Genomic DNA, 26528 nt, shown 5'->3' on the forward strand with positions numbered 1-26528 from the left:
GCTCTGAGTTGCGAGCTAAAATTCGGGTTACGAGCCAGCTTCAGATACCCCACAGCTAGTTGGCGCAGCGAACGTCACAGTGAACTTCACAACATCAGCCCAGCATCACGTGTCTCACTCATTCACTTTAATGATTTGACATACAAGTAATTTGAGTTACGAGCTCGGTCACGGAACAAATTAAACTCGTAAGTCAAGGCCCTACTGTACAGGCTGCAGCTACCCCCAAGGTTAGGTCTTCTCCTGTCTGGTCAGCCTCCCCATCCACCTGGGGGTATAGGGGCTGGGTAGGGTGTTCGTGCAGGGCGATTGGAAGAGCTCCCTGTGGCTGCTTCCTCTTCCTTCTTTGCAGTCTGGGCTCCTGTCAAGCACTCTCCTCAGACCCCCGGGAACTTGGCTCCGGCTGCTCTGCCTCTCCATGGCTCCCTGCAGCCCCTGCCCCACTCAGCTCTCCCGGCCGCACTCCTGTTAGAAGGCTGCCAGGATGCCCTGCTGTGGGGCCACCAGGGAGTATGCCCTAAGCCTTAGCTAAGCCCCCGGCCCGCCACTTGCGGGCCCCGGGAGTATGGCAGAGTCAGTGGAGTGAGGTGGGTGGGCTGGGGCTTATGGCGCATGGCGAGTGGGCCGGGGGCTTAGCAGGTCCCCCTCTTTGCTCTTCGCTTGCCATACCAGCCTTCGCTTGCTGCTCCTGCCTGGGGCCAGCCGGCTTCACTCCATAGCTTGGCGCCTACATATGCAAATTAACCGCCATCTTTGTTGGCAGTTAATTTGCATATCGCCCTGATTAGCCAATAATAGACAAACATGGTAATTAACCGTACCTCCGACACGCTTCCAACCAAGATGGCGGCCAGCAGCCAGGCAGCTGAAGCGAAGAGGAGGCTTGCTTGCTCCAGTGATGGAGGAAGCCAAGGTTCCCCGCCTGCCGCAGCCCAGCTCTGAGCTGCACTCTAAGTAACTATGTTGCAATTATAGAAGCTAAACAATCCCCAGAAACCTGCTTTCAGCCAGCCGGGCCTCAGAGCTGGAGTTGCAACAGTGTTTCAATTATAGAAGCTAAACAAACCCCAGATATCTGCTTTCAGCAGCTGAGGTCTTAGAGCTGGAGCCGAGCCTCAGAGCTAAAGCTGGCTCTCAGCTCCAGTGACAGCCATATAAGGTAAATAAATCCCAGAATAAAAAAAAAAAAAGGAAAAACGGGGAGGTTGGGAGCTTCAGTCACCCGCCAGCCTGAAAACGGCCCCAGCCCCTCACCCAGACTGGCGAGGCACCCCAGTGGGGACCCCCACCCTGAAGGGGGTGTGACCAGCTGCAAACAGCCATCATCCCCTCATCCAGTCTGGCCAGGCAACCAAACGGGACCCCCACCCTGATCCAGGACACCCTTCAGGGCAAACCAGCCAGCCCCCACCCATTCACCAGGCCTCTATCCTATATCGTAAAAGGGTAATATGCAAACTGACCCTAACAGCAGAAGGGCTGGGAATGACTGGTCACTATGACACACACTGACCACCAGGGGGCAGACACTCAATGCAGGAGCTGCCCTCTGGTGGTCAGGGCGCTCTCACATGGGAGGAGCTCTGCTCGGCCACAAGCCAGGCTGATGGTTGCCAGTACAGTGGTGGTGGTGGGAGCCTCTCCTGCCTCCTCAGCAGCGCTAAGGATGTCCAACTGCAGTTTAGGCCTGCTCCCTGCTGGCAAGTGGACATCCCCCAAGGGCTGCTGGGCTGCCAAAGGGATGTCTGATTGCCATCTTAGGCCCAATCCCCCTGGGAGCAGGCCTAAGCCAGCAGGTGGTCATCCCCTGAGGGGTCCCAGACTGGGAGAGGGCACAAGCTGGGCTGAGGGACCCCCCTCCCCACCGAGTGCACAAATTTTTGTGCACTGGGACTCTAGTATATATATATACTAGAGTCCCAGTGCACAAAAATTTGCATATATATATATATATATATATATATATATATATATATATATATTCTCCAGACAGACACATATATTTGGCCAGAGAATTGTGCTTCTAATTCAGTTCAAATTTTGTAAATGATATCTTTGGAAATGACTCATCCATACATGTGCTTCAGAGATTTTTTATAAAATCAAAACATTTTACCATAGTCTGATTCCACCACAGTTCAATTCCAAAAGAGTTCACTGAGTAAAAACTGTAAAATTCTGGCTGGAATTGTTCTGAATACAAGAAAAAAATATATACAATATCTAGTCTCAAAGAATTAAAAGTTCAATGAGCCAGTTCTCAAAATTTTATTGGTAAACTTGATGTGCAAGTTATTATGCCTTATCAAGATTAAAAAAGAACCTCTGGTGGACACAGAAACCTGTTTTTTAAAGGTTTCTGAAAGAATTTTGGTGCAAAATTAAACTGTATATAAAGTGTAAACTGCTTTATTTTAAGATGCACACAGACTAGTTATTTAGGAAGTGATTTTTTTTTAATATCAATGTTAACAAATTTAAAATATCTATCATTGAATTTGACATCCTCAACAATGCAATGGTAAGACTGCAGATCTGTCTACAAAAACCTGGGCTCTGGTCCCAGCTGTTGGTCTGTCTCTCAACTTGAAAATATTTGTTTCCTTCACTGGGCCTCAGATTCTTCATCTGTAAAATTAGAGAAATGGATGAGATGTTGGCTTAAAATATTCTGTCTTTAAAATTAGACCATTTTAGAAAGCAAGTTGCTGGACACCTCAGATATGACATTTTCTCTTCCTCGGTGTTTTAGTATATGACATTGACTTGATCATACACTGTTCACATGATTGCTAAAAGAATGAAAGGAGACAAAGTGCATAAAATTGCCTTTTAACTATAAAGAGGTTTGCTTGAGAATCCCCAAAGTTCAACACTGAGGGCTTTCCTTGCCTCTTGTCATTTGAACTCCTCAACTTCCCTGTGCAGCTAGTAATGCTGCAACTCCATTTTTCACAGATGAGGGCATCTATATGTAGAAAAGCTATGTAACTGGCCCAGTGTCTCACAGCAATTTACAACATAGCCGCAGAGCTCGGACTCAAATTCGGGACCATCTATACTTACCATCTAGGCGGGCAACCATGAGCACTCGGCGAGCCATACCATTCATACCATTACCAGGAGAGAACCACTCTTTCTCCTTCTACTCTGTTTTGTTTTTTTTTCCCTAAAAGTCCCTGGTGACTACCAAGAATACCAAATTCCTGATTTCACCTCAGCCCCTTAATCTGCATTTCCAGTGGAGGAATTAAGTGTCCTTGGTGATCCTTATCATCAAGGACTTTTTAGGAAACATGGTTCTGTCCACTTCTTTTCTCTGTATTATGTTAAAAAGATGACCAACAAGAGAGGATTTCAATCTTGTATTTTGGGTTTGACTGAATCCTCTACTAAAAAGCTCTGGCCCAGGATGCAGTGTATGCCGACAGCACAACCTGTTCTTCCGCACTGGACCTTCTCACTGGTCTGCTTGGCATCCAGCTGCAGGGAAAACAGCTCTGTCTCATCCCCAAGGGTCCCCAAACAAATAGCTGAAGGGCCACGTCTGTTGCTTTTGAATTCCCTCCGTGTCTATAGGAAGTCTCTGGCTGGCTGTGCTGGAAAGTCTAGAAACAGGTCAGCAAGACAAGTTCCAGGATTCTTTCCGCAGAAGTCAGCCAGCTCGCTCCTGCCTGGCTCACTCCCGATATTGCAACAGAGGGGGCGCAGCTCCTCCAGAAACCCACACATCCTGGAGATTTCTTACATCAAGATTCCTCCCCACTTTCCCATTCCTGAGTCATTACCAGTCTCTCACTCTCTTCCATTTAAATGTGCTTTTGAAAAGAGTGGGCAGCAAAATATGGAAGATCCTCCAAAGACATTTAAATCTCATAAAGTAATGATTAAAATACAGAAAACAAATGAATTAATAAATCATACTTATTCTGTCTTTTTATTATGCCTTTTCTGTCCAGAGCATTATAAGCTCCATTTGACTAGGAATATTTTTCCCCATAGAGGTTTCCCACACTGCCCTGCACAGTGTGCTACTGAACGTTTAATGAATATTTATTGAAAACATGAAGGAAATAAAGTGCAATACATTTCTGTAGATATAAATATGATTGTTTGAATACATCATCAGTCTTTGACTGTTCCAGTCTGAGAGGGGTTATAGTAGTAGATAACTTAAGATAAGAAAGAATGGTACTTTTCTCTCCAGCATTAAAATGGAAGTTGAATTCCTGGGGCGGGGTTGGGCTAAGGTAAAATCAGGAAATTAATTTTGAGCTTCTAAATCAAAAGTGAAAACCTTGCCATTTATGAGCTAAATCCATCTCACAGACATATTTTATTTGGACTTCACAGTGTTTTAAAAAAGATTAAGCCATTTGTAAAAATCAGGTTATTTCACACACACACAATCCAGAATTCTGTCTTTCCTTGGAAAAAATCAGACTATCTGGCTACCCAGGACCCTATATTCCACATGACAACAGTCAACTGGCTGACTTCACCCACATCCAGTACCTAGTGAGACAGTGTGGTACCATGGCTACAGTTGAGGTAGTTCGGAGGGGTACACCAGAAAGCTTTTGCACCTAATACATGCTCATTAAGTGCCAGCTACTATGATTCGCATTAGTACATCAACTTCATCATCAACACCATGGTCACCTACCTACTCTGCATAGGCCTGTCACCGGGGACCCCAGAAAGGACTATTGCAGCATCTTTCTCTGTTCTTGGCTAGCTGCTTCTACAATGTTGCCCAATAGAACTTTTTGCAACATTGGGGGGGTACTCCCTATGTGTGCTGCTCAATATTATAGCTATCACTCGTAGCTACTGAACACCGGGAATGTGGATAGTGCAATTAGGGAACTGAATTTTAATTTTATTTAATTCTCACTAGCCACATGTGGCTACCATACTGGATAGCACAGCTCTATAACTCCACTCAAGTATACCTTTTTTCCTCGCCTCTCTCCCTATCAAACTCGCTTTCTAGATCTAAAACTAATTTATGTTCTATTGTAAGCAGCTGGTAATATGTTAAATAGGTCATCTCTCTAAAGGCAATTGTCCAATTTTGCATAATCAAAATGACATTTAAAAATATGAATTCTTTGTATCCCCATTCCCATTCTACCTCTGTAAATCTAAGGTAGGGTCTCCAGTCTCACATTGTATACTTTTAACAAGCCCTTCTAGGTGGTTCTTATAATTAGGTAAATTTAGTAATTTCTATCATAGGAATAATTTCCAAAGACTGATAAGGAAGAGGAGTCAGCATGCAATGCTGGGTATCTTTGAATGATGTGTGCCAACCTCCCTTCTTCCCTCTCCCTGTCTCTTAACCTCCACCACCTCAAGGACCCACCATCCAATGCAGTGCTTACTCACGCCTCTCAGAGGAGCCCAGCCCTTTGGTGTATCATTTCATGGTAGATACATTTTAGGTACTACCCAGCTCTGTTCTCTTATGATGATTGATATTCCAAACCCACTAATGTTAGCCCCTGTAGCAACGTTTGAACTATTTGACCTTGAACTACTTTCCATCCCTGTGTGAGTCATGATGGAACCTCGACCATGCTGTGCAATCATCCTTTCTTTCCTGAGACTTTGAATTTGGAATCCAAAAAGGATACTTGCTTTCTGCCTGACGATAGTGTCAAGGCAACATAAACCTGTGCTGAGGGTGCTCAGTTCAGTCATATCCCCAGGACTGAGCTGGTAAAGCTGATCCTCAGAGCAAGAGAAGCTTGAAATCAATGCTCGGAAGCAGGGGGAGAAGTCTCCTGGGCTGGGATGGAGGGAGGGAGGAACCTAACTTCCCAAAGACTTTCCGGTGAGGACGGCTACGGAAGAATGGGGTGTGGGCTTGATCTCATTTAAGTGGCAGCACCAATGACAGGTTATTGACTGACACTGTACAAAGACAACCTGTCACCTCTGCTCCACAGCTAAACTCTCACTGTTTTCTGGGGAATTCCTAACCAACTGTGTGTTGGCCCCTTAGGGACCCAGGACAAACTCCTCTGCTACCGTCCACTTAATCAACTTGCCCCAAAAATGTGAGATACAAGTTCCACTGTGCCCAGACTGTATCAAATTTCCTCTCCTCTATTTTATAAATCCTATTTATCTCACTCTCTCATGTGTGAGCAAACAGTCAGCATGGGAAATAATGAAACTAGCTGCAGAGTCCTTCCCTACATGTCTCTGGATTATTCTGGAACATCAACTCCTTTCCCTCGATGGTCCCTGGGCTCCTGCTAGCCAGCGGATGTTTCTGCCAAGGGGTCCCGCAGACACACCCCCCCAGATGTGCAGGGAAGAGGAAAAGGATGTGAGTCCTCGTCTTGGAACAGTGGCTGTCCAATGTGGCGTGCATCTGAGGAGCACTGGAAAGATGCAGATTCCTGGGTTATACACACCCAGAGAATTCACCCATTTGAGAAATTGGCATTTTTAGCAAAAACTCTGGGCTTTTTTATACTGAGGGTCCAAGGATTTTAATTTGAAAACATTGTCCTACAGGAAAGAATTCTGACAATAGAGGCAGTCGAGGTGTGCCTGTGTGTGAAGGGGTTTGCTTTTTTTTTTTTTTTTTTAACATCAGAAGGGCATTCCTGATCACCTTAAAGTCACTTCTTCCCAAACTGTTCTGTAGTAATTGATTTATTGCCAGTTGTGCCTGGTCGCCTAGCCCAGGCTCTTAGATGAAGCGAAATAGCTGGTGTTAGGAGTGTCTTTGACCAAGCAAAGAGTATGGACCCAGTATCTGATAAACAACAGAAAGCCACGTGTTAATACATGAGTAAGAGCAACTCTGGGACTAATCACAAAATGGTGACGGAAAGCCCTTAGGACTTGATTCAAACAATTACCAACAATTTGCATATCATGGATTGTTAGAATCAGTGGGCTAAGGCAGGGTTTTTTCAAACTCAGCAGTATTAACATCCTGGGCTGGATAATTCTTTGCTTGGGGCTGGGGATGGGGCTGGAGGATGTTTAATCCTTGGCCCTGCCCACCACATGCCCTCAGTCCCCCATGCCCTAGCTGAGACAATCAACACATTCTCCACTGTCCAGTGTTTTCTGAGGAGCCAAATGTCCCTGGGGTTTGGGGTTGAGAAACTGGAATAAGACAGGGAGGGGACAGAGAAAGAGCCCCATCTCTACTCCCCTTGTCAGTTTCACTTAGTCTAAAATTGTCCTTCAGGGTAAGAGCAAAACTGTATATAAGCAGATGTGGTAGCAATAATGCTTCCCACTTAAAAATACAAGGTTTTACTAGTAGTGGACTTCTGGGGAAACTTCTGTCCCCAGAACTTGGCTTTGGTATTTTAAAAGTTTTAAAAATCTGGTTACTGTCAGAGAGGCTCCTGTAGAGCTGAATAAACCAACTAAAGCAGCGGTTCTCAACCTGTGGGTCATGACCCCTTTGGCGGTCGAACGACCCTTTCACAGGGGTCGCCTAAGGCCATCCTGCATATCAGATATTTACATTATGATTCATAATAGTAGCAACATTACAGTTATGAAGTAGCAACGAAAATAATTTTATGGTTGGGTCATAACATGAGGAACTGTATTTAAAGGGCCAGAAGGTTGAGAACCACTGAACTAAAGGAAGACTCCCAGCCACATCTTCATTGGCAGCTCTGCCAGCAAAATCCCTGTCACTTTGAGATGTTGTGCATTCAAAGCAATTGCAGAAAGAGTATTTCCACATTCTACTGCCCGCTTTAAATCTGTGGTTTTTGTCTTTCTTATCGGTGTGGCCTATGACTGCTGGTCAATTGTGCAAAAAAATTTTGCAGCTTAAGTTTGGTGTCTGTTTCTGTACCATAACAGCTGCTCTCCCCCCAAATGCTGGGGCAAACACTGGTTCTAGCAGAGCTCGTGGATCACTATAATACACATCTCGCCTTGTAATTGGTTCAGGAAATCTGCATCTGAGCTCTCAGCCAAAACCATATGAAGGAAGGGCAGGGGTGAAGGGAAGAATAATGAAATCACCCACGTTCTCTGTAAGCCCGTGGGCTAGAGATCTGCACATGCTCAGTTGCTGAATGAACCGCAGTTAGTTCTTGGATATCTTTGCCCCAATTATTAAGAGATAATCCATACAACAGATCATCGACAAAAGATTTCAGTCAAGGGACATCATGTGGTATCTTGGTTTGTTTTAACTGCTTACACTTTATCCCTCTATAAGCAATGGAGTATAAACCTTAGGCTCTGAGGCTCAGAACTTGAAGTTACCGATCTTAAGACATACAATTCTTGCAGAGATTCTCCTTATCGTGTTGGCTGACTTTCTAGTCTTAGGTGGCACGTGAAGTCACCCCACGACACAGCTCCAATCACTGATCCTACAGTAACAAGTTTCTGAGCACGGCTGGGAGACAACAAGCTCCTGATTCTGCTCTTCAGGGGTTTATGACTTTGTTCCTCTTCTGCCATAAAATAAGGGTGAGACTCCATGTTCAATACTCAACATGCACTCCACACAAAGTGCAAGGCTCTGGTCTAGCTGTTAAAGAATGAAAAAGAAGAAGGAGGGGAGGAAGAGAGGGAGGGAGGGAGGGAGGGAGGGAGGGAGGGAGGGAGGGAGGGAGGAAGGCCCTGCCTTGGGAAATCTAGTCTAGAAAGTGTCATCTCTGTTTTAAGTGGTATAGCTGGTAGTTTGGTTGAAAGATATTCAAATAAAAAAACCAGATTTTCATAAGTGCTTTGAAATCACGAGTAAAATCTCATGTAGATTTAAGATCTTTGTATATAGCAGAAAATCCCCAAAGCAATAGACTGCACTGTTCTTCTTTTACATAAAATAAGATACTGTTCCAGGATTCTGAATTTAGCAGCTGTTGGTGTACGTGTCTCTTGCCGCGCTCATAAAGGTTTTTAATGTACAATCACATAACATGTAGCTCATCCCTTCTACGGTTAGATGCATTATTTATAACTAACTTTGTATCATCTCCACATGTTGAAGGAGCAATAAATAATTGGACCTATCCATTTTTAGTTCTCAGAAAACAAGATTCTCTTCATTTTTCTTTTTTTAATTTTTATTTGTTGATTTTAAAGAGAGGAAGAGAGAGAGAAATATGAATTTGTTGTTCCACCTATTCATGCATTCATTGGTTACTTCTTGTGACCCAGGATCAAACCTCGGTATACAGGGATGACGCTCCAACCTACTGAGCTGCCTGGCCAGGACCTCGCTTCATTTTTCATAGTGCCATCTGCCACTCACCCTTTCTGCCAGAGATTAGCATTGGTCCACTGTAGCTCCTGTTTTATTTCAACGCACTCATAGCTGGGAGACGATGCTGCTTAATGTGAATTAGCCTAAAAGCTCACCTGAAGATGCCGACGTTAGCTGCATCCCACAGCTTCAACACCCATGCAAGGGGCAAACCCAAAAGGCCACAATGTCTATACCTGGATCCATTCATCTGTAAAGTGAAAACGGTCATGTTGATGCTAATAAATCTGAAAAAAAGATCAGATGCAAGTTAAAATATTCACCTGCCAGATGTTAGTGCTCATAATAACCTCCATGATTCACCTTGCCTTAGTGTCATGGGAAACTTGGGATCCAAGGATAAAAGAATGCCACCCACACATTTTGTTCTGAAAAAGTCTGCATACTTATTCACTCGGTGTATAGCACTAATTCCTAGGCACTTTCCAAAGCACCTCTTTGCAGAAAACTATAGGAATCTCTGCAGTTGGGCTCCTCGTTCCCCCAACTCTATGCTCTCCCATAACTGAGGTTGGAAGCCATGAGTCATCTTCCTAAATTGTGGACCACATAGGGGGACGAGCCAGACTTTCTCAGGAAGTTCTGTTTCTGGAGTTCAGAGGAAGACTCATGCTTCACAATGAATGTCAGTGGAGGAGACCAGGCTCCACGTGAAGCCCACTGTTAAAGGTTCAACTCATTTCAAACACAGATACAGCGCTTACAGAGGGGATGGGTGACTGCTTGGAAGTTGAAGGAGCTTTGCACAGAGCACAGGAGTCAGTCAGGTAAATATTAAGCACAAAACAAATGCTCTAAGGGCTGACTATAGACCCAAATCACAAAGTGCTTGAGTGACTCATTCTGGTTGGGGAAACTTAGGAGGTATTTAGAGAGGAATTTGTAAGCATCTGAGCTAAGATGAGAATGATTAAAAGAATTTCAGTAGACAAGTTTCAACTAGTAAGTGAGGGTGGTTGGGCAGATGATGCTGTGCAGGGAGGAACGGGATAAGCATAGTTATCAAAGTGCCAAAGCAAAAGCAACTTTGACCATTTGGACTGCGGTGGGGTTCCCAAGGGGACAAAATAGAAGGATGAGGAAGTAGAGTCACTTTTCACCTCCAAGGTAAATAATTGAAATTTATTCTCCTAGCAATGGTCTCTTGTTTGGTTTTACCAGGAAGTGATCTTAGCAAGACACTCTTCCTTTTTTTTTTTATTTTAATGGGATGGGCTTGTTCATTTGCAACTCTTCATATTTCCCTGTGTTCTTATTATTGCTGTTATTCGTGATAGTTGAGGTCAGATCTCGGGTTGGTTTACACGGAAATATAACCTCAGATACCTGTGAGGAGTTCAATAGGTCGAGTATAACAGGATTCACAGCTGCCTTAGGATTCCCTAACCCTAGAATTGCAATACGTGTCATAGTAACCAAGGGACTCCGTCTTCGCCGGCCATGGGTCTTTACTCCAGTTTCCATTTCTTTAATAAGAAAAGAGGTTCCTTCCACCTGCTTGTTACCCACATTTCCATATTTATGCTGCCGGAGAAATGATTTCAATCCATAAAGCTAATGAGTATTTTTTTGGCTCCCCCTGATCTTTAGCATCTGTGGCCCTGAAGTCACTCTCCTATTACTCTGGAGCACTGATTTTGCTTTCCTATATGACAGCAACTTCAGCCAGACTGCCTGTCATCCCTCCCCCGCCCCCCCCCCCCCCAGCCCTCGCTCTTCCTAAAGGGTGAAGGCTGACACCCACCGCCTCACCCACCAGCCCCCGCTTCTCCCATTTGTCCTCAAGCCCAGCGCTTCCTCCATCTTCCTCCCACCCTGCGCCCTGTTACAGTGGTCCTCGCCCCATAACCAAAGGGACTGGCAGGCGGGCGAGAACTTCAGACACTCACACACCCCAAGTCCCGGCTGGCAGATCCTGTGGTCCCGGAGGCCCGGCGGCCGCGGCAGCCTGGAACGCGCGGGCCGCGAGCCCCTCCCGATAGGCGGGGAGAGCGCTCGGCTCCGCCCCGGCCCCGCCCTCGCCCGCTCCTGTCCCGCCCCCAGCCCCGCAGCCCCAGCACCCAGTCCCTCTGGCCCCGCCCCGGCCAGAGGCCCCGCCCATCCCGACTCGTGTCTCCTCCTCACCACCCCCCCGCAGCCCGAGGCCCCGCCCAGGCCCCGCCCCTGTCTGGTCCCGCCCCGCCCCCGGCCCGCGGAGCTGTCTCTCGCCTCCCGGGCCGCGCGGCCGGAGCTGGCACGAAGGAGCGGCGGCAGCGGCGGCGGCTTCGGGCATCGCGGCTTGGGGACGCCGGCGCTCCGCTGGACACGGCGTCCCCGAGAGCGTCCTCCGCGCGCGGACCTGCCTCCCGCGGTCCCGGGCGGCCCGGGGACGTCCGGCGTTCCCCGAGGGCAAGCGTGTCCGCGCGGGGTGGGGACCAGCGCGGGGCTGCAGCCTGTTGGAGCTCGGGGAGCGCGGGGTCCGGGGCTCTAGGGCTCCGGGGACCCTGCGCGGAGCCGCACGGCCAGGCCTCCTGCGCACCGCAGTTCTCTCCAACTCCCCGCCTCCGCCGCATCGGGGCCCAGCGCCGCCGGAGGACCCTGTCCGGATCTGCGAAGGTAAGTGGACTTGACCATTCAGGGGTCTTCTGTCCCCAAATCACCGCCGGAGTTCGCGGAGCGGGAAGCGCAGGATGGGGGCGGCACGTTCGTAGGAAGCGTATTTAAAAAATGCAACAGGCGGGGCCGAGCAGGAAAACTCCTCGGGTTAACGTTTCCCACGGAGAGGAGACTTGTCCAGGACTGAAACTTGGGTAGGGTTCTTCCCATCCGAAGACTCGCAGGGGCTCCTTAAGTCTGGGTCTGAGCTCCCTCTGCTGGTTCCTTATGAGGATGGAAAGCGAGGCTACAGGTGAGAGGTGGGAGCGGAACTGCCCTTCTCTGCTCCCACACATTATCATGATTTCTCCTTTGAGGGAAGTGACTGGTCCCTTACAGGGGCACCTTCTGATCCCATGAAAGCTAAACCCTCAGACGGAATCTAAAAAGGTCCTTGCAACTTTTGCTTTTCATCGCTGAGTCGTTTGTGCCTGAAACAACAAGAATCATAGCAGGACTCACTGGGTAAACTGCATTCGAATAAAAACATTGTATTTATTTTACATTTTAAATTAAATCTATTGGGGTGACATTGCTTAATAAAACTATATAGGTTTCAAGTGCACAATTCTATGATACATCATTTGTATATTGGCTGTGTGCCCACCACCCAAAGTCAAATCTCCTTCCCTTAGTCACCATACACTAGAACCCCTCTACCCCTCATTACCCCTCACCCCCTTAAAACATTTTAAATGGCTAAAGCCAGCCACAGTTAAAATAAATACCGTGGGGCAAAGTTATATCTTGTAGCTGCTTGTCATCTGCCACTATTCTTTGTTATCCTAATGTGTGCATTTAAAGGTATAATAGTAATAAAAAAAGAATCAATTGAATAAACGTAGGTTATATTTAATAACAGATTTATTGTGATTCCGAAATTTCTGTCCAGTACACGAATTGAGATATCAGTTTATATCCACTCCCAGCATACCTGTAGCCTCAGAGAATTTCTTTGTGTTTTTTTCCTCCCAGAAAGGAATGTCATGAAAAAGGAACAGAAAAGAGCCGTCATTGTTGGTGAAAGGGGAGTTTTCTTTCCCCACTGGTGGTTACTTCATGATTGGAAGAGATGTACCTAGGTGGCTGAAGAGATTAGATTTTTCTAGCTGTACAGATGAAGCTGATAAAAGAAGACATGAAAATGCTTCCTCTGGGTCATAATAGGCTGATAAGTAAGAAGGCCTGAAAAAGACAGATTTGAAATGAGGGCAGGAATTTTGAGATTTTTAAAACCAGGTAGGACTTTGGACACTTATTGAGGATGTTTTTCTCCCAAAAACGAAGAAGAAAAAATTTTCAAAGCCAGAAGTGTAAAAAGTTGAGAAGAAAAACAACCGAATCCACCCCAAGGATTTCAGACTTTGTCGCTTTCTTTGGGTAGACACACACACAAGGACATCACCCACGTTTGGTGATTTTATTTCCGGCGATGGTTTCCTATGCTAGGAATGACTTCATTTGGAGTTTGGAGTGCTTTTTTCTTCCTTTTTCTTTTTCTTTTTCTTTTTAAACAGTGTGTGTTTTGACACTTCATGTTAAATTTATGCAAAGGAAGTAAATCCTAAAGTCATAGTATGTTTGAGTCTGTATATCACTGTTTGCTCTGTGATATGGAAAAACTAGAGGATTTAACATTCCTTGAAATTTTATTGGAAGTGAAACTGTGTTAGAGACGCAGATATACAGTGTAAGTTTTCTCTTTTTGGCAATCGTATTTGCTTTGAAGGAGCAACTATCATCTGGATTTCACAGCATAAGCGATTTATAGTCTTTGTTTTATCAAGGCCTTAAATGGGTGTTTTATACTGAGCAGATGGGAACCACATTGAGCACTCTGTTTGACATGATTGCCTAAGGAAAGGAACTCCCTGATGGATCATGGCGTTAATGTTTACAGGACATTTCTTATTTTTAGCATTAGTGATGTTTGCTTTCTCAACTTTTGAGGAATCTGTAAGCAATTACTCTGACTGGGCAGTTTTTGCAGATGATATAGATCAGTTTAAGACACAGAAAGTGCAAGATTTCAGATCCAACCAAAAGCTGAAAAAAAGTATGCTTCATCCAAGTTTATATTTTGATGCAGGAGAAATCCAAACAATGAGACAAAAGTCTCGCACAAGCCATTTGCATCTTTTTAGAGCTATTAGAAGTGCAGTGACAGTCATGCTGTCCAACCCAACATACTACCTACCTCCACCCAAGCATGCTGATTTTGCTGCCAAGTGGAATGAAATTTATGGTAACAATCTGCCTCCTTTAGCACTGTACTGTTTGTTATGCCCAGAAGACAAGGTTGCCTTTGAATTTGTCTTGGAATATATGGACAGGATGGTTGGCTACAAAGACTGGCTAGTTGAGAATGCACCAGGGGATGAGGTCCCAGTTGGCCATTCCTTAACAGGCTTTGCCACTGCCTTTGACTTTTTATATAACTTACTAGATGATCATCGAAGACAAAAATACCTGGAGAAAATATGGGTGATTACCGAGGAAATGTATGAATATTCCAAGGTCCGCTCATGGGGCAAACAACTTCTTCATAACCACCAAGCTACTAACATGATAGCACTGCTCACCGGGGCCTTGGTGACTGGGGTAGAAAGAGAACCTAAAGTAAATTTATGGAAACAAGTTGTAGTAGATGTGATGGAAAAGACCATGTTTCTGTTGAATCATATTGTTGATGGTTCTTTGGATGAAGGTGTGGCATATGGGAGCTACACAGCTAAATCAGTCACACAGTATGTCTTTCTGGCCCAGCGCCATTTTAACATCAACAACTTGGATAATAACTGGTTAAAAATGCACTTTTGGTTCTATTATGCCACCCTTTTACCGGGCTTCCAAAGAACTGTGGGTATAGCAGATTCCAATTATAATTGGTTTTATGGTCCAGAGAGCCAGTTGGTTTTCTTGGATAAGTTCATCTTAAAGAATGGAGCTGGAAATTGGTTAGCTCAGCAAATTAGAAGGCACCGACCTAAAGATGGACCAATGGTCCCCTCCACTGCCCAGAGGTGGAGTACTCTTCACACTGAATATATCTGGTATGATCCCCAGCTCACCCCACAGCCTCCTGCTGAATATGGTACTGCAAAGATGCACACATTCCCTAACTGGGGTGTTGTTACTTATGGGGCTGGGTTGCCAAATACCCAGACCAATACCTTTGTGTCTTTTAAATCTGGGAAACTAGGAGGTCGAGCTGTGTATGACATAGTTCACTTTCAGCCATACTCCTGGATTGATGGGTGGAGAAGCTTTAACCCAGGACATGAGCATCCAGATCAGAACTCATTTACTTTTGCTCCCAATGGGCAAGTATTTGTTTCCGAAGCTCTCTATGGACCTAAGTTGAGCCACCTTAACAACGTATTGGTGTTTGCGCCATCACCCACGAGCCAGTGTAATAAGCCCTGGGAAGGTCAACTGGGAGAATGTGCACAGTGGCTCAAGTGGACCAGTGAGGAGGTTGGTGACGCAGCAGGGGAAATCATTACTGCCTCTCAACACGGGGAAATGATATTTGTGAGCGGGGAGGCAGTGTCTGCTTACTCTTCAGCAATGAAGCTAAAAAGTGTGTATCGCGCTTTGCTTCTCCTAAATTCTCAAACTTTGCTAGTTGTCGATCACATTGAGAAGCAAGATGATTCCCCAATAAAATCTGTCAGTGCCTTCTTTCATAATCTGGATATTGATTTTAAGTACATCCCATATAGGTTTATGAACAAGTATAATGGTGCCATGATGGACGTGTGGGATGCACACTACAAAATGTTTTGGTTTGATTACCATGGCAATAGCCCCGTTGCTAGTATACAGGAAGCAGAGCAAGCTGCTGAATTTAAGAAACGGTGGACCCAGTTTGTTAACGTTACGTTTCAGATGGAATCCACAATCACAAGAATTGCATATGTCTTTCATGGGCCATATGTCAATGTTTCCAGCTGCAGATTTACTGATAATTCCAACTCTGGACTTCAGATTTCTCTCAACGTCAACAATACTGAACATGTTGTCTCCATTGTAACTGACTACTACAACCTGAACACAAGATTCAGTTACCTGGGATTTGGTGGCTTTGCCAATGTGGCTGATCAGGGCCAAATCACCCGATTTGGTTTGGGCTCTCAAGCAATAGTAAGGCCCGTAAGACAGGATAAAGTTATTTTCCCCTTTGGATTTAAATTTAATATAGCAATTGGGTTGATTTTGTGCATTAGCTTGTTGATTTTAACATTTCAGTGGCGGTTTTACCTTTCTTTTAGAAAGCTAATGCGATGGATCCTAATACTTGTTGTTGTCTTGTGGTTTATCGAGCTCCTGGATGTGTGGAGCACTTGCACTCAGCCCATCTGTGCAAAATGGGCAAGGACGGAGATGGAGGCCAGCACTAAGTCTGTGTCTTCCCAAGGGCACCACGTTGATCGTCCCGATGTTGTCATTACCTCACTTCCTGGTTCAGGAGCTGAAATTCTCAAACAACTATTTTTCAACAGTAGTGATTTTCTCTACATCAGGGTTCCCACAGCCTACATTGATATCCCTGAGACGGAATTTGAAATTGACTCCTTTGTAGACGCCTGTGAATGGAAGGCATCAGATATCCACAGTGTGCATTTCCGTCTACTCCGAGGCTGGCTGCAGTCTTTAGTCCAAGATACAAAACTGCATTTGCAAAACATTCATCTGCATGAATCCAGTAGGGGTAAACTGGCCCAATATTTTATAGTGAATAAGGACAAGAAAAGAAAATCGAAGAGGAGAGAGTCTTTGTCAGAACAAAGAAGTAGAATGAAAGGCGCCTTTGATAGAGATGCTGAATACATTAGGGCTTTGAGGAGACACCTGGTTTACTTCCCGAGCGCACGGCCTGTGCTCAGTCTAAGCAGTGGGAGCTGGACCTTAAAGCTTCATTTTTTTCAGGAAGTTTTGGGATCTTCGCTGAGGGCATTGTATGTAGTAAGGGACCCTCGGGCGTGGATTTATTCAATGCTGTACAGTAGCAAACCAAGTCTTTACTCTCTGAAGAATATACCAGAGCGCTTAGCTAAACTGTTTAAAGTAGAGGGAGGTAAAGGCAGATGTAGCTTAAATTCGGGCTATGCTCTGGAGTATGAATCATTAAGGAAAGAATTATCAAAACCCAAGTCCAACGCAGTCTCCTTGTTGTCTCATTTGTGGTTGGCACACACAGCAGCAGCCCTGAGAATAAATGCAGATTTGCTACCTACCAGCTACCAGCTGATCAAGTTTGAAGATATTGTGCATTTCCCCCAGAAAACCACTGAAAGGATTTTTGCCTTCCTTGGCATCCCTTTGTCTCCTGCTAGTTTAAACCAAATATTGTTTGCCACTTCCACGAACCTTTTCAATCTTCCCTATGAAGGGGAAATATCACCAAGTAATACTAATGTTTGGAAACAAAACTTGCCTAGAGATAAAATTAAACAGATTGAAAACATCTGCTGGACACTGATGGACCGTCTAGGATACCCAAAGTTTATGGACTGAGTGCTGCAGGTCAGCAGAAATTTGCACTAATACTTTCTAACCCAATTTGTGGACATGAATTAGAAGAGTTTGTTTATTCTTGTAACTGTGTGTGTGTGTGTGTGTGTGTGTGTGTGTGAGAGAGAGAGAGAGAGAGAGAGAGAGAGAGAGAGAGAGAGAGAGAGAGAGAAGAGAATGTGTGTGTTCAGTTAATTACTTGCACAGAGAGATTGTTTTAAAAATAGACACCATATTTGGTGGAGCACAATTTAATTTTTATGTCACTACTTTCTTGCCTTTGTTTCTGAATTGTTTTCTGCTAAAGTGCTTCCACTACAGAGGTACAGATGAAGTTCTATTGTGGTCAGGAAATACAGGAAGATTTTTAAAGTTTTTGTCTTAACTCTCTTCATCTGCAACTGTGCTGATGTGTCCTGGAACCTCAAAGACTGCTCAAGGCCTTCAGTGGCTGTTGTACCCAAGCATCTCTTGCTTTTAAGATGGACTACAGAGGTTCCTTAGCTTTTTATAAAAGGTCTTCTAACATGTTTATCCTGCACTAGAAAATAAATCCTTTACTGTGTATAATGTTTAGTGATATCACTGGGGAAATGGTGGAAACTTCTGTCTGAACTATAAGGTTCCTTCTATAAAATACAGATGGACATACAGAAGGAATATGGTTTTTTGCAGATCAGAAACTGACCTAAACAGCCTCCTTAACGTTTTCTCCTTTGAAGTAATGGAATCAGTCTTTGCATAATCGGGGTGCCAAGGGCTGGTGGAGTATTTTGGACCTGCTTGCCTGTGTAAAACTCCTTTCTTTGTATTGCCTCCTTGAAGCCACAGCTGCTAGCATCACACCACTCCCATCCTGTCCCCTTTGTCACTGTCATGCAGAATCAGTCGCAGTTACTGATGGCTAAACTCCCTGTATTTTCCAGGATTCCCGCCCCCCACCCCCATGATTAATTTTGCATTAAAGCCTAACACAGACTTAGAATGAAACTTCTTTTTGTGGAATTATCACTGTATGACTCAAAGGAAGCTGAGGCACCACGGGCTGCATTTTTTTTTTAGACTAGAAGCAGAGTTGGAAAACTGCCTGACTTGTCTCGCATCCTTTGAATGAGTTTACAGACTGCCAGTGTGGGCAAATGGGAGATGATGTCAGAGGCATCTGTTTCCTTTACCATCTGCATCTTATTAGAAATGTCGTCGTCATCGAATGCGGTTCATTTTCTTTTGGTAGACGCTGAAATCCAAATGCTGTGCCAGTAGAAGCCAGTGGAGTAATTACAATGTGCTGGATGAAAACTATTAGGCAGTGTGGAGACTTGATGAAATCTCTGTACAGATTGCAGTCTTCTTCCTGATGTTGCAAACTGTCGTTTCCCCCAAGCTCTCTAACACTTGGGCGTCTGTTATTCTGACCTAGATAAAAGTGGTTCTTTCTCAGTACTTTGTTATTGTGACAAAATGTGCCTGCAGAGTGATAAAGCTGTGGATATGTTCCATTCCAGCGAAACCTCACTTGGCTGTCATTTCCCCCCATATAGTGTGAATGAATGCAGGCCACTCCTACTTCTGCTTATATACTCGATTTTCTTCCTGGACTCCCATGACTTTTTCTCTACAATGTCAAAATGAATGAAAGTCATATTAACATAGGTTGAAAGGGCAGCTAAAGACCTGAATCTACACTGTTATTGCCAAGGAAGACAATAACCTTCCTATTTGAGGGTTATCAACAAGCATGTAAAATTGCTACACAGATGTTAACAATATTTTCATAATTGGTCAGAGTCTCAGTGTTTGCTTTCAATTCCCAGGATGTGGGATCTCAAATGAGATCCAATAAAAAGGCTTTGGGTTGGCAATAATATCAGGTCTGATCAAGGTAAGAATTAGACATGTGTAGGTAACAAATAAGAAAATGAAAGCTATACCACTGTCTTTCTTTTAAAATTTTATAGAAATGTGCCCATGGGCAGAAGAGAGCCATTCATTCAGTACATGGAGGAAAGAAGGGGAAAATGAAAAAGAGTAGGTCTGTGAATGAATAAGGGAACATGTTATTGATAGCTAATGAAAGTGACATGGTTAATAAAATGCGCTTCACAGTGTATCCTAACTTGCACCTCCTCCTCCCCCAGCAATGTCAAGGTGAATTTTCCTGTCCCTGTACTCACCCCCTCCTGCCCCAAGGGAAAGTTTACTGAAAGAGAAGACCTATTTGCAGATGCTCCTGTGAGGAATATTCTATGTGGAGAGGCATTGAACATACATGATATGTTCATGCTTGGGGACCCCTGCCTTGTCATCTCAATACCTAAGGTGACTGACCCTCCCCAAACACCCAGGTCCTACACTCTTAGGATGTTACCTAGGAAAAAATTTGACCAGATTCTACACTTACTCTTATCATCTTAAAAATAAAGCAGCAATGATCACTATTGTGACGCTTCCAAAAGAAACAAAATGTCCTCTGTAAATTCGATCTCTTCATTAAATTCCCCAAACTTCAGTCCAGTTGAGATAAAAGCCTTTATTAAAATAAGAGCATTTAAGTCTTGAAACTTGGAAAGAATGTGTTTTGCTGGCACAAGTAACATAAGTAAGTATAGTGATAATCTGTTTTTCCAAAGTGGAATAATGTTAATTACTCATTTTGGATGGAATGTGCTCTACCCAGAGTTGAATTTACTGTAATAAAAATTCCAGGAAGGATAGGAAATGGGAGAATCTGTTCAGGAGAAAAAAAGATAAATCTATGAATGCGGTTTAATTTCTATAAACCTGGAGAGGCACAAGTTTTAAGCAGATGACACAAGGATGCATACATATTAGGCCTAGACCCCATATATTGGACATTTGATTGACATTTTTATTTAGACAGGAAGAAGTAGTAAATGCCTGGCAAGAATGGGATGGTTATGTCAAATTCCTAGGCATGGAAGAGGACTGGCCCCATCACCCGCAGTGAATATATTCAAACAAGAACTACTCCACACACACGTATGTTTTGTTTCTTCTGTGGATGTGCTACCCTCTTTTGGCCACTTGTAATTTATGTCATTTGTCAGTAGAGTTTGGGGTGCATCATCATAGATCCCAGACAGTCCTGATATATAAAGAATATCACATTCAATTTTCTATGAGTAAATATTAACAATGATTTAAAAAATTGCTATGTTTGATCATAAACTAGTACATTGGGACTACATGTATAACAAGACTCCTCTCTTACTAAATAAAAAGCTATAAGCAAGTTGGCCATGGTTGGGATAATTTGTGATAGCCCTCTTCTTTAGGTCTTGGGTAACTGTTAGGATTCTGTATGGAGCTGAGAAGGCAGACAATGGGAAATACAGTTGAATATTGACATATAGTCCTACACTTTCAGCCACTAAACTTGCAACATTCAGTGGTGGGCAAGCCTTGCTTCTACTCTTCTAATTTAATTCCAAGTTCTTTCTCTGACTTGCACCGTCTTCTGCATTCATCTTCCCAACTTACTAAATGGCAAGAACATCCCTATACTATGTATTTGCGCTCTCTATCTGTCCCTCCTGCCACTGGTAAGATCTTCTAGTATTATCTCTCTAGAAAGAGGTTCTTGCAGGTTGCTTGAGACATTCTAAGTCAGTGGTGCATGAGGTTGGCACAGGGAAGACTTTTTTTTTAAAGGGATGTAGCATCTATCATGAATTAATCTCAATGTGTGCTACAAATTGAACCATAAGTTTTCATGTATCTCATTACAATCCTCACAAGAACTCTCTATGATACTTATTTACAGATAAATTTGAAATCCATATTATCTCTATGGGGAATATGCTTTGTGAAATAATGTTGAGTGAATTTACAATTAATTCATTGTTTACCATACTTTTTTTTAGCTATGTCCAGGTATTGATTAGCATGAGGGAAGAACACAAAAATTGGTTGACTATGACCCTACTCTGTAGGGAATTGGCAATCTCTAGAGACTTCAGAATTTATCAAGGGGAAGAGAGGCAGGCAGGTAGAGATGACCACTGGATGAAAGGCATCAGAAAGTCTTATCTGTCCTGTAGTTGACACGGTTTATTTGTTTCTGAAACTGCGGTTATGAGGGAAGAGTAGTTTAAAGAGGGAGTTTTTGGTAAATTTGGATAGAGATCACCACCTATTCTTATTTAGGTTTTGACTCTATAGTTGGCAATGACACCTGCCATTGATTTCCAAAGAGACATGCAAATAGAACAGAAGCACTGGCACTTGCCCTCTTCCTATTGCCTCTCACTCAACTTCCCCAGCACATTTACTACAAAGAAATTCGGCCCGTCACTGAATGCCAATGCCCTGAAGAGCACATGGTCTGCGGAGTTCATGCTGGTTATTGCTGGTAATGACAGGAAGAATAACTCAGTGTATTTCATCTTATTCACTTTAATGCCATACATACCAAAGGATTATCTCAAAAATTAATCTATGTACAATAATGTTTTCCTGGTAATTCACATGTCATTCACACATATAATTTGGGTTGGACTAAAAGTACCTTATCCTCTGCTTGGTGCTTTGTACATTTGGATGCTTTCTGTCTTCCATGGCTGTAGGTGAGGACCCAGGAGCAAATCCCAGAGCCTCCAGCCAGAAACTCAGCCTCCCAATGAAAAGTACACCTCTGCATTGGGACCAAATGCCACAGACCTGTGAGAGTGGGGCTCATACTCTTTATAGACAGGGGTTCCTTTGCTATGGTTGGGTTTTTTTTGGCTATTGCTGTCCACACCCTGCTATGGTTCACTGTATGTGAATTAGAAAACACTATTGTGTTGATCCTGGAGTATGCCAGCTCTGCTGCACCTGTATATCAGACCGTAGGCATTATGGATATGCAAAATAGGTTCCTCTGTGATATTGATCAGTTTCTGTGGCCAGAGGTGGGACTTAGCATCAGAATTCATATACTCACACATTCTATAATCTGGTGCCAGGCATCAAAGATCTGAAAGATATTAAAATGAACACAAGTAGACATGTCATCTACTCTGAGAAAATGCACAATTAATTCTGACTTTCCATGATCACATTTTCCTGTTTCCACCAACTACCCAAGAGGTGAATGTTTATCCTGCATGTTCTGTTTACCATTCCCTGGATTGTCTTTATAGCTCCACCATACACGTCTCTCCTTATCAACGTATTGTAGAGTTTTTCATGTTTTGCAACTTTTTGTAAACAGTAACATATTGCATATATTATTGTGCAACTTGCTTTGCTTTGCCCAAAATTTTGTCTAATGCATCTTGATTTTGTAGGTGGCCGCTTATTTTCAACTTGGTAGTGTTCCATTATATGTTCTAGATATAAGAATGTTCTGTCTTTTGTTTGTACCCAGAACCTTCCCACCCACTCCCACCCCAGCCTCCTCCCTAGTATATGTATCCAGGGCTGAAAGCTCACCCTTGGCTATTCTAGACAATGCCAAGGTATTATTTCTCAGATTGTCTGTACCAATTGACACTCCAGCCATCATAGGAAAGTTTCTGTTGTTCCCAATGTTCTCTTGTACTTGACAGTTTCAGAGTTTTTAATACTTTCCTGTCTGGGTATCACATTTTTGTTTTCATTTGCACTTTCTGACTATTAATGACATATAGCCTATATGCACCTGAGCATGAGCACATGCACATGTATAGTCATGTTTTCCATCTGTAGTTTGTAAAATGAAGTCCATGTTCTTGTCTTTTATCCATTTTTCGAGTTCATTTTTTCTTATTAATGCATTGAAGTTTGTCATATATTAATAATAGACTTTTTGTTATATGTGCTATGAATAACTTCTTTGCTTCTATTTTCATGATCTTTGTACTATGATTTGTGTAATCTATTTCGCTACACAGGTGTCTTTGATTTGAATGTAAGCAAATATGTCAGTGTTTTCTTTTATTATTTATAGTTTTTTGTCTTATTAAAGAATCTTTTCCAGAGTCTTGGCACTATAAATACCCTCCTCTATTTTCCTCTAAACCTTTTAATACTTTTATTGGATGTCTATTGCTGTATAACAAAATTACCACAAACTTAATGGCTTAAAACAACACAATGATTATGTCAGAGTTCCTGTGGGTAGGAATCCATGTGTTCAGTCTTTCACAAGGCTGCCATCAGGCTGCTGGCTGGCACTGGAAACTCATCTGACACTCACCTGGAGAAGCATCTGCTTCCCAGCTCCTTGGTTATTGGCAAGATCCAGTTCCTCGTGGGTTCTTGGACTAAAAGCCTTAGTTCTTTTCTAGCTTTTGGCTGAAGACCACCCTTAGTCATGACCACATGTGCTTCTCCGTATGACAGTTTACTTCATGAAAGCCAGGATGGGAGCGAATCAGTAAAGGAACTACTAACTACTATAACAATGTAGCTCAATTGGAAGTGACACCCAATCAGCGTTGGTTAGAAGCAAGTCACAGGTCCTCACACCGAAGGGATTATATAAGATCATGAATACCAGGTGTAACAATGGGGGGTCATTTTAGAGCTTATCTGCCATAGATTTTTGTCTTTTAATATTTCAGGATTTAATCTGCTTTATGTAAATTGTTGTGTTGATTCTGAATTTTTTTTCCTTATGAATAAACCTGTTATCCTAGACTGAAAAGATTGAAACCCCTTTCTTTCCCACTACCTTTCAATGCTATCACTACAACATACCAGGTTGTCTATTTTGTATGAGTCTATTTCTGAGCTCTCTACTTTATTCCACTAGCAAATTTGATAAAGCCACTGACAATACCACACTGTCTTAATTACTATAGTCATTTTGTTAGCCTTGAAATATGGCAAGGCAAGGCTTTTTATTTTCTTTTTCCTCATTTTGTCTTAGATTTTCTTAAGCCTTTATTCTTCCATGTGCATAGTTTGCACAGTTTCTCAAAGCTTACAAACAAGGTACATGTTCATTGTAAATGCATTAAATCAACTTTGAGAGAATTGACCTCTTTACATTAATTAATCTCTGTTCATGAGCATGGTATGTCTCTCCTATATAATACTTATTAATCCTTTGATAGATGTCTCTGAGCACTTTATATTGTTATTACAGTAGATGACATTTGTTAATTATATGTTCAATTATATATAGAAAAAGAATTGATTTTTGTGTATTTGTATTATATCAGGGACCTTATTAATTTTTCTTACTAATTTAATAATTGACTTGTAAATTCTTTTGAAATAAATGGTTTTGCAATGGTAATTTATGAGAATTATGGTATTTCCTTCCTCTTACTCGTAACTTTTTAATGTTCTTACTGCATTTGTTAGGACCTCCTGTAAAATTCTGAAAGGGTTTGGTGATAGTGAGTGTTCTTGTACCGTTCCTATGAGAATGGAGAGCTTCCAGATATCACCACTGAGGGATGGATGCGGTGTGTATTTCATAGACTCACCTTATCTGGATGTGGTACTCCTTTCTAGTCCTGCTTTGGTAAATGACTTCTTATCATCAATGTATAATAGGATTTATTCAGTGCTTCTGATGCATTTATTGTGATAGTTGTATGTTTATTTGCCTATATCTGTTAGTGTGAAAATATCTGTATTATATGAAAAAAAATATTTTATTTTGAGATTAAATCAAACTTGGTTGGCTATGATAAAATCAGCCTGAGAGTGATTCATTATATTTGTGTATGTAGCTGGATTGAGTTTGTTAATAATCAATTGAAGATGTTTACATCAACCTTTGTCATTTTCTCATACTGTACTGATCTAATTTTGAAGTCAACACTTCTTTCACATAAAATAAGTTGAAGATGTTCTATTTTTCTATTCTGTAGAAGTGTTTGTGTAAGATTGGAGTGATCTAATACTAGAATGTTTGTTACAACTCATTTTTAAACCAGCTGACTGTTGTGTTTTCTATGTGTGAACATTTTGACTATGTGTACAATTTGATGGTGATAGGCTTATTTTATTTAGCTCGCCTATTTAATTTGAAGCCTATTTTTGGCAAGTTATGTTTTGAAAGAATTTGTTCTTCTTTTTAAATTTTCCACATTTATTGACCTAAATTTGCTCAAAAGGCATTCTGCTGCCCCTCTTATTTCCCATCTTCCCACCCCCTGGTTCATCGCTGCTTTGTTCAGCTGTGTCCATAGGGGTGTGAAAGAAATGGGAAGCTGGATTGGCCAGATGGTTGTTGTTTGATTGTGAGATGACAGAAGAAAAGAGTGTGAGGGGAGTTGTTTGCAGGTACTCAGTACAGAAAGTAAAAGAGGCTCATGAGAAACCCAGGAGACACTGTTGTAAAGGATTTAGATTCTAGTGGCGCCAAAGACTGTTGGAGTGGACATCCTCCCTGGCAAGAATATGGGAAGGAAGCAATGCTCAAAGAATATAACCCATGGATTTGAGATCATTGAAATTATTGCTAATAAATCTAGGGCAGCAACTCTAAAACTCTTTTGGGAACACTTTGTACTCTTAAAAATTATTGAGTGCTCACAAACCTTTTTGCTGTATATGCATGAAGCCAATATTTAATATATTCTACCTCAGAACTGAGGATTTTTAAATATTCATTTATAGGTTTATTTTTAAAATGACACCAATAAAGCCATGATAGCATGATATGCCATAGCATTATTATCTGTTAAAAATGACTGTATTTTTCAAAAGCAAAACAGTTGTGAAAGAGTGTCACCATATTACATTTTTACAAATGATCTTAAAAGTTTGGCTGTTAGACTACACCTGGACTTTCATATCTGCTTCTGGATCACATAAGGTGCTTAGCTTCTGGAAAATCTGAGAATTGGGGGGCGGCTACGGGGCGAGGGGGGGAGAGTTAAAATAAATTTTTTTGCAATACAATGAACATAGTTTCACAAACCCTGTGAAAGTGTCTCAGGACCACCCCCCTTCCCCCCCCCCCACACACACACACATGAACGGAGCATAGATTGAGGGTCACTGGCTAGCACCTGATATAGGAAGTGAGTCAATAAAGACATCTGGTTATTGGAAGGCTCACCCATGTGTGATGTGATCAAAAGATATATCTAGTATAATTGTGAGGTTAAAAGAGCATTGAAAATAATTATTTAAACTATATATTAATTCTGGAATT

At 42.7% G+C, this 26528-nt stretch overlaps 1 protein-coding gene across 3 annotated transcripts; it reads left to right on the top strand.

Moving 5' to 3' along the window:
- The first annotated feature begins 11475 nt into the window (after window positions 1-11475).
- DSEL (dermatan sulfate epimerase like) lies at window positions 11476-26152 on the top strand. Of its 3 annotated transcripts, XM_036322248.1 has the most exons (3): window positions 11476-11869; window positions 12884-17437; window positions 19564-26152. In XM_036322248.1, the coding sequence occupies exon 2, from the start codon at window positions 13790-13792 to the stop codon at window positions 17426-17428; it is 3639 nt and encodes a 1212-aa protein (XP_036178141.1). In that variant the 5' UTR covers window positions 11476-11869; window positions 12884-13789; the 3' UTR covers window positions 17429-17437; window positions 19564-26152. The 3 variants fall into 3 exon arrangements, with proteins under 3 accessions (XP_036178141.1, XP_036178139.1, XP_036178142.1); XM_036322246.1 differs by lacking the exon at window positions 19564-26152 and having other exon boundaries at window positions 11477-11869; window positions 12884-17992; XM_036322249.1 differs by lacking the exon at window positions 19564-26152 and having other exon boundaries at window positions 11477-11869; window positions 12888-17992.
- The last annotated feature ends 376 nt before the right edge of the window (window positions 26153-26528 follow it).

This window comes from Myotis myotis, unplaced genomic scaffold (genome assembly GCF_014108235.1).
Source record: "Myotis myotis isolate mMyoMyo1 unplaced genomic scaffold, mMyoMyo1.p scaffold_m19_p_9, whole genome shotgun sequence".
Classification (NCBI taxonomy): domain Eukaryota; kingdom Metazoa; phylum Chordata; class Mammalia; order Chiroptera; family Vespertilionidae; genus Myotis; species Myotis myotis.

Coding starts and splice junctions, on each gene's coding strand:
- DSEL (XM_036322248.1), top strand. CDS start 13,790: ATGGCGTTAATGTTTACAGGACATTTCTTATTTTTAGCATTAGTGATG.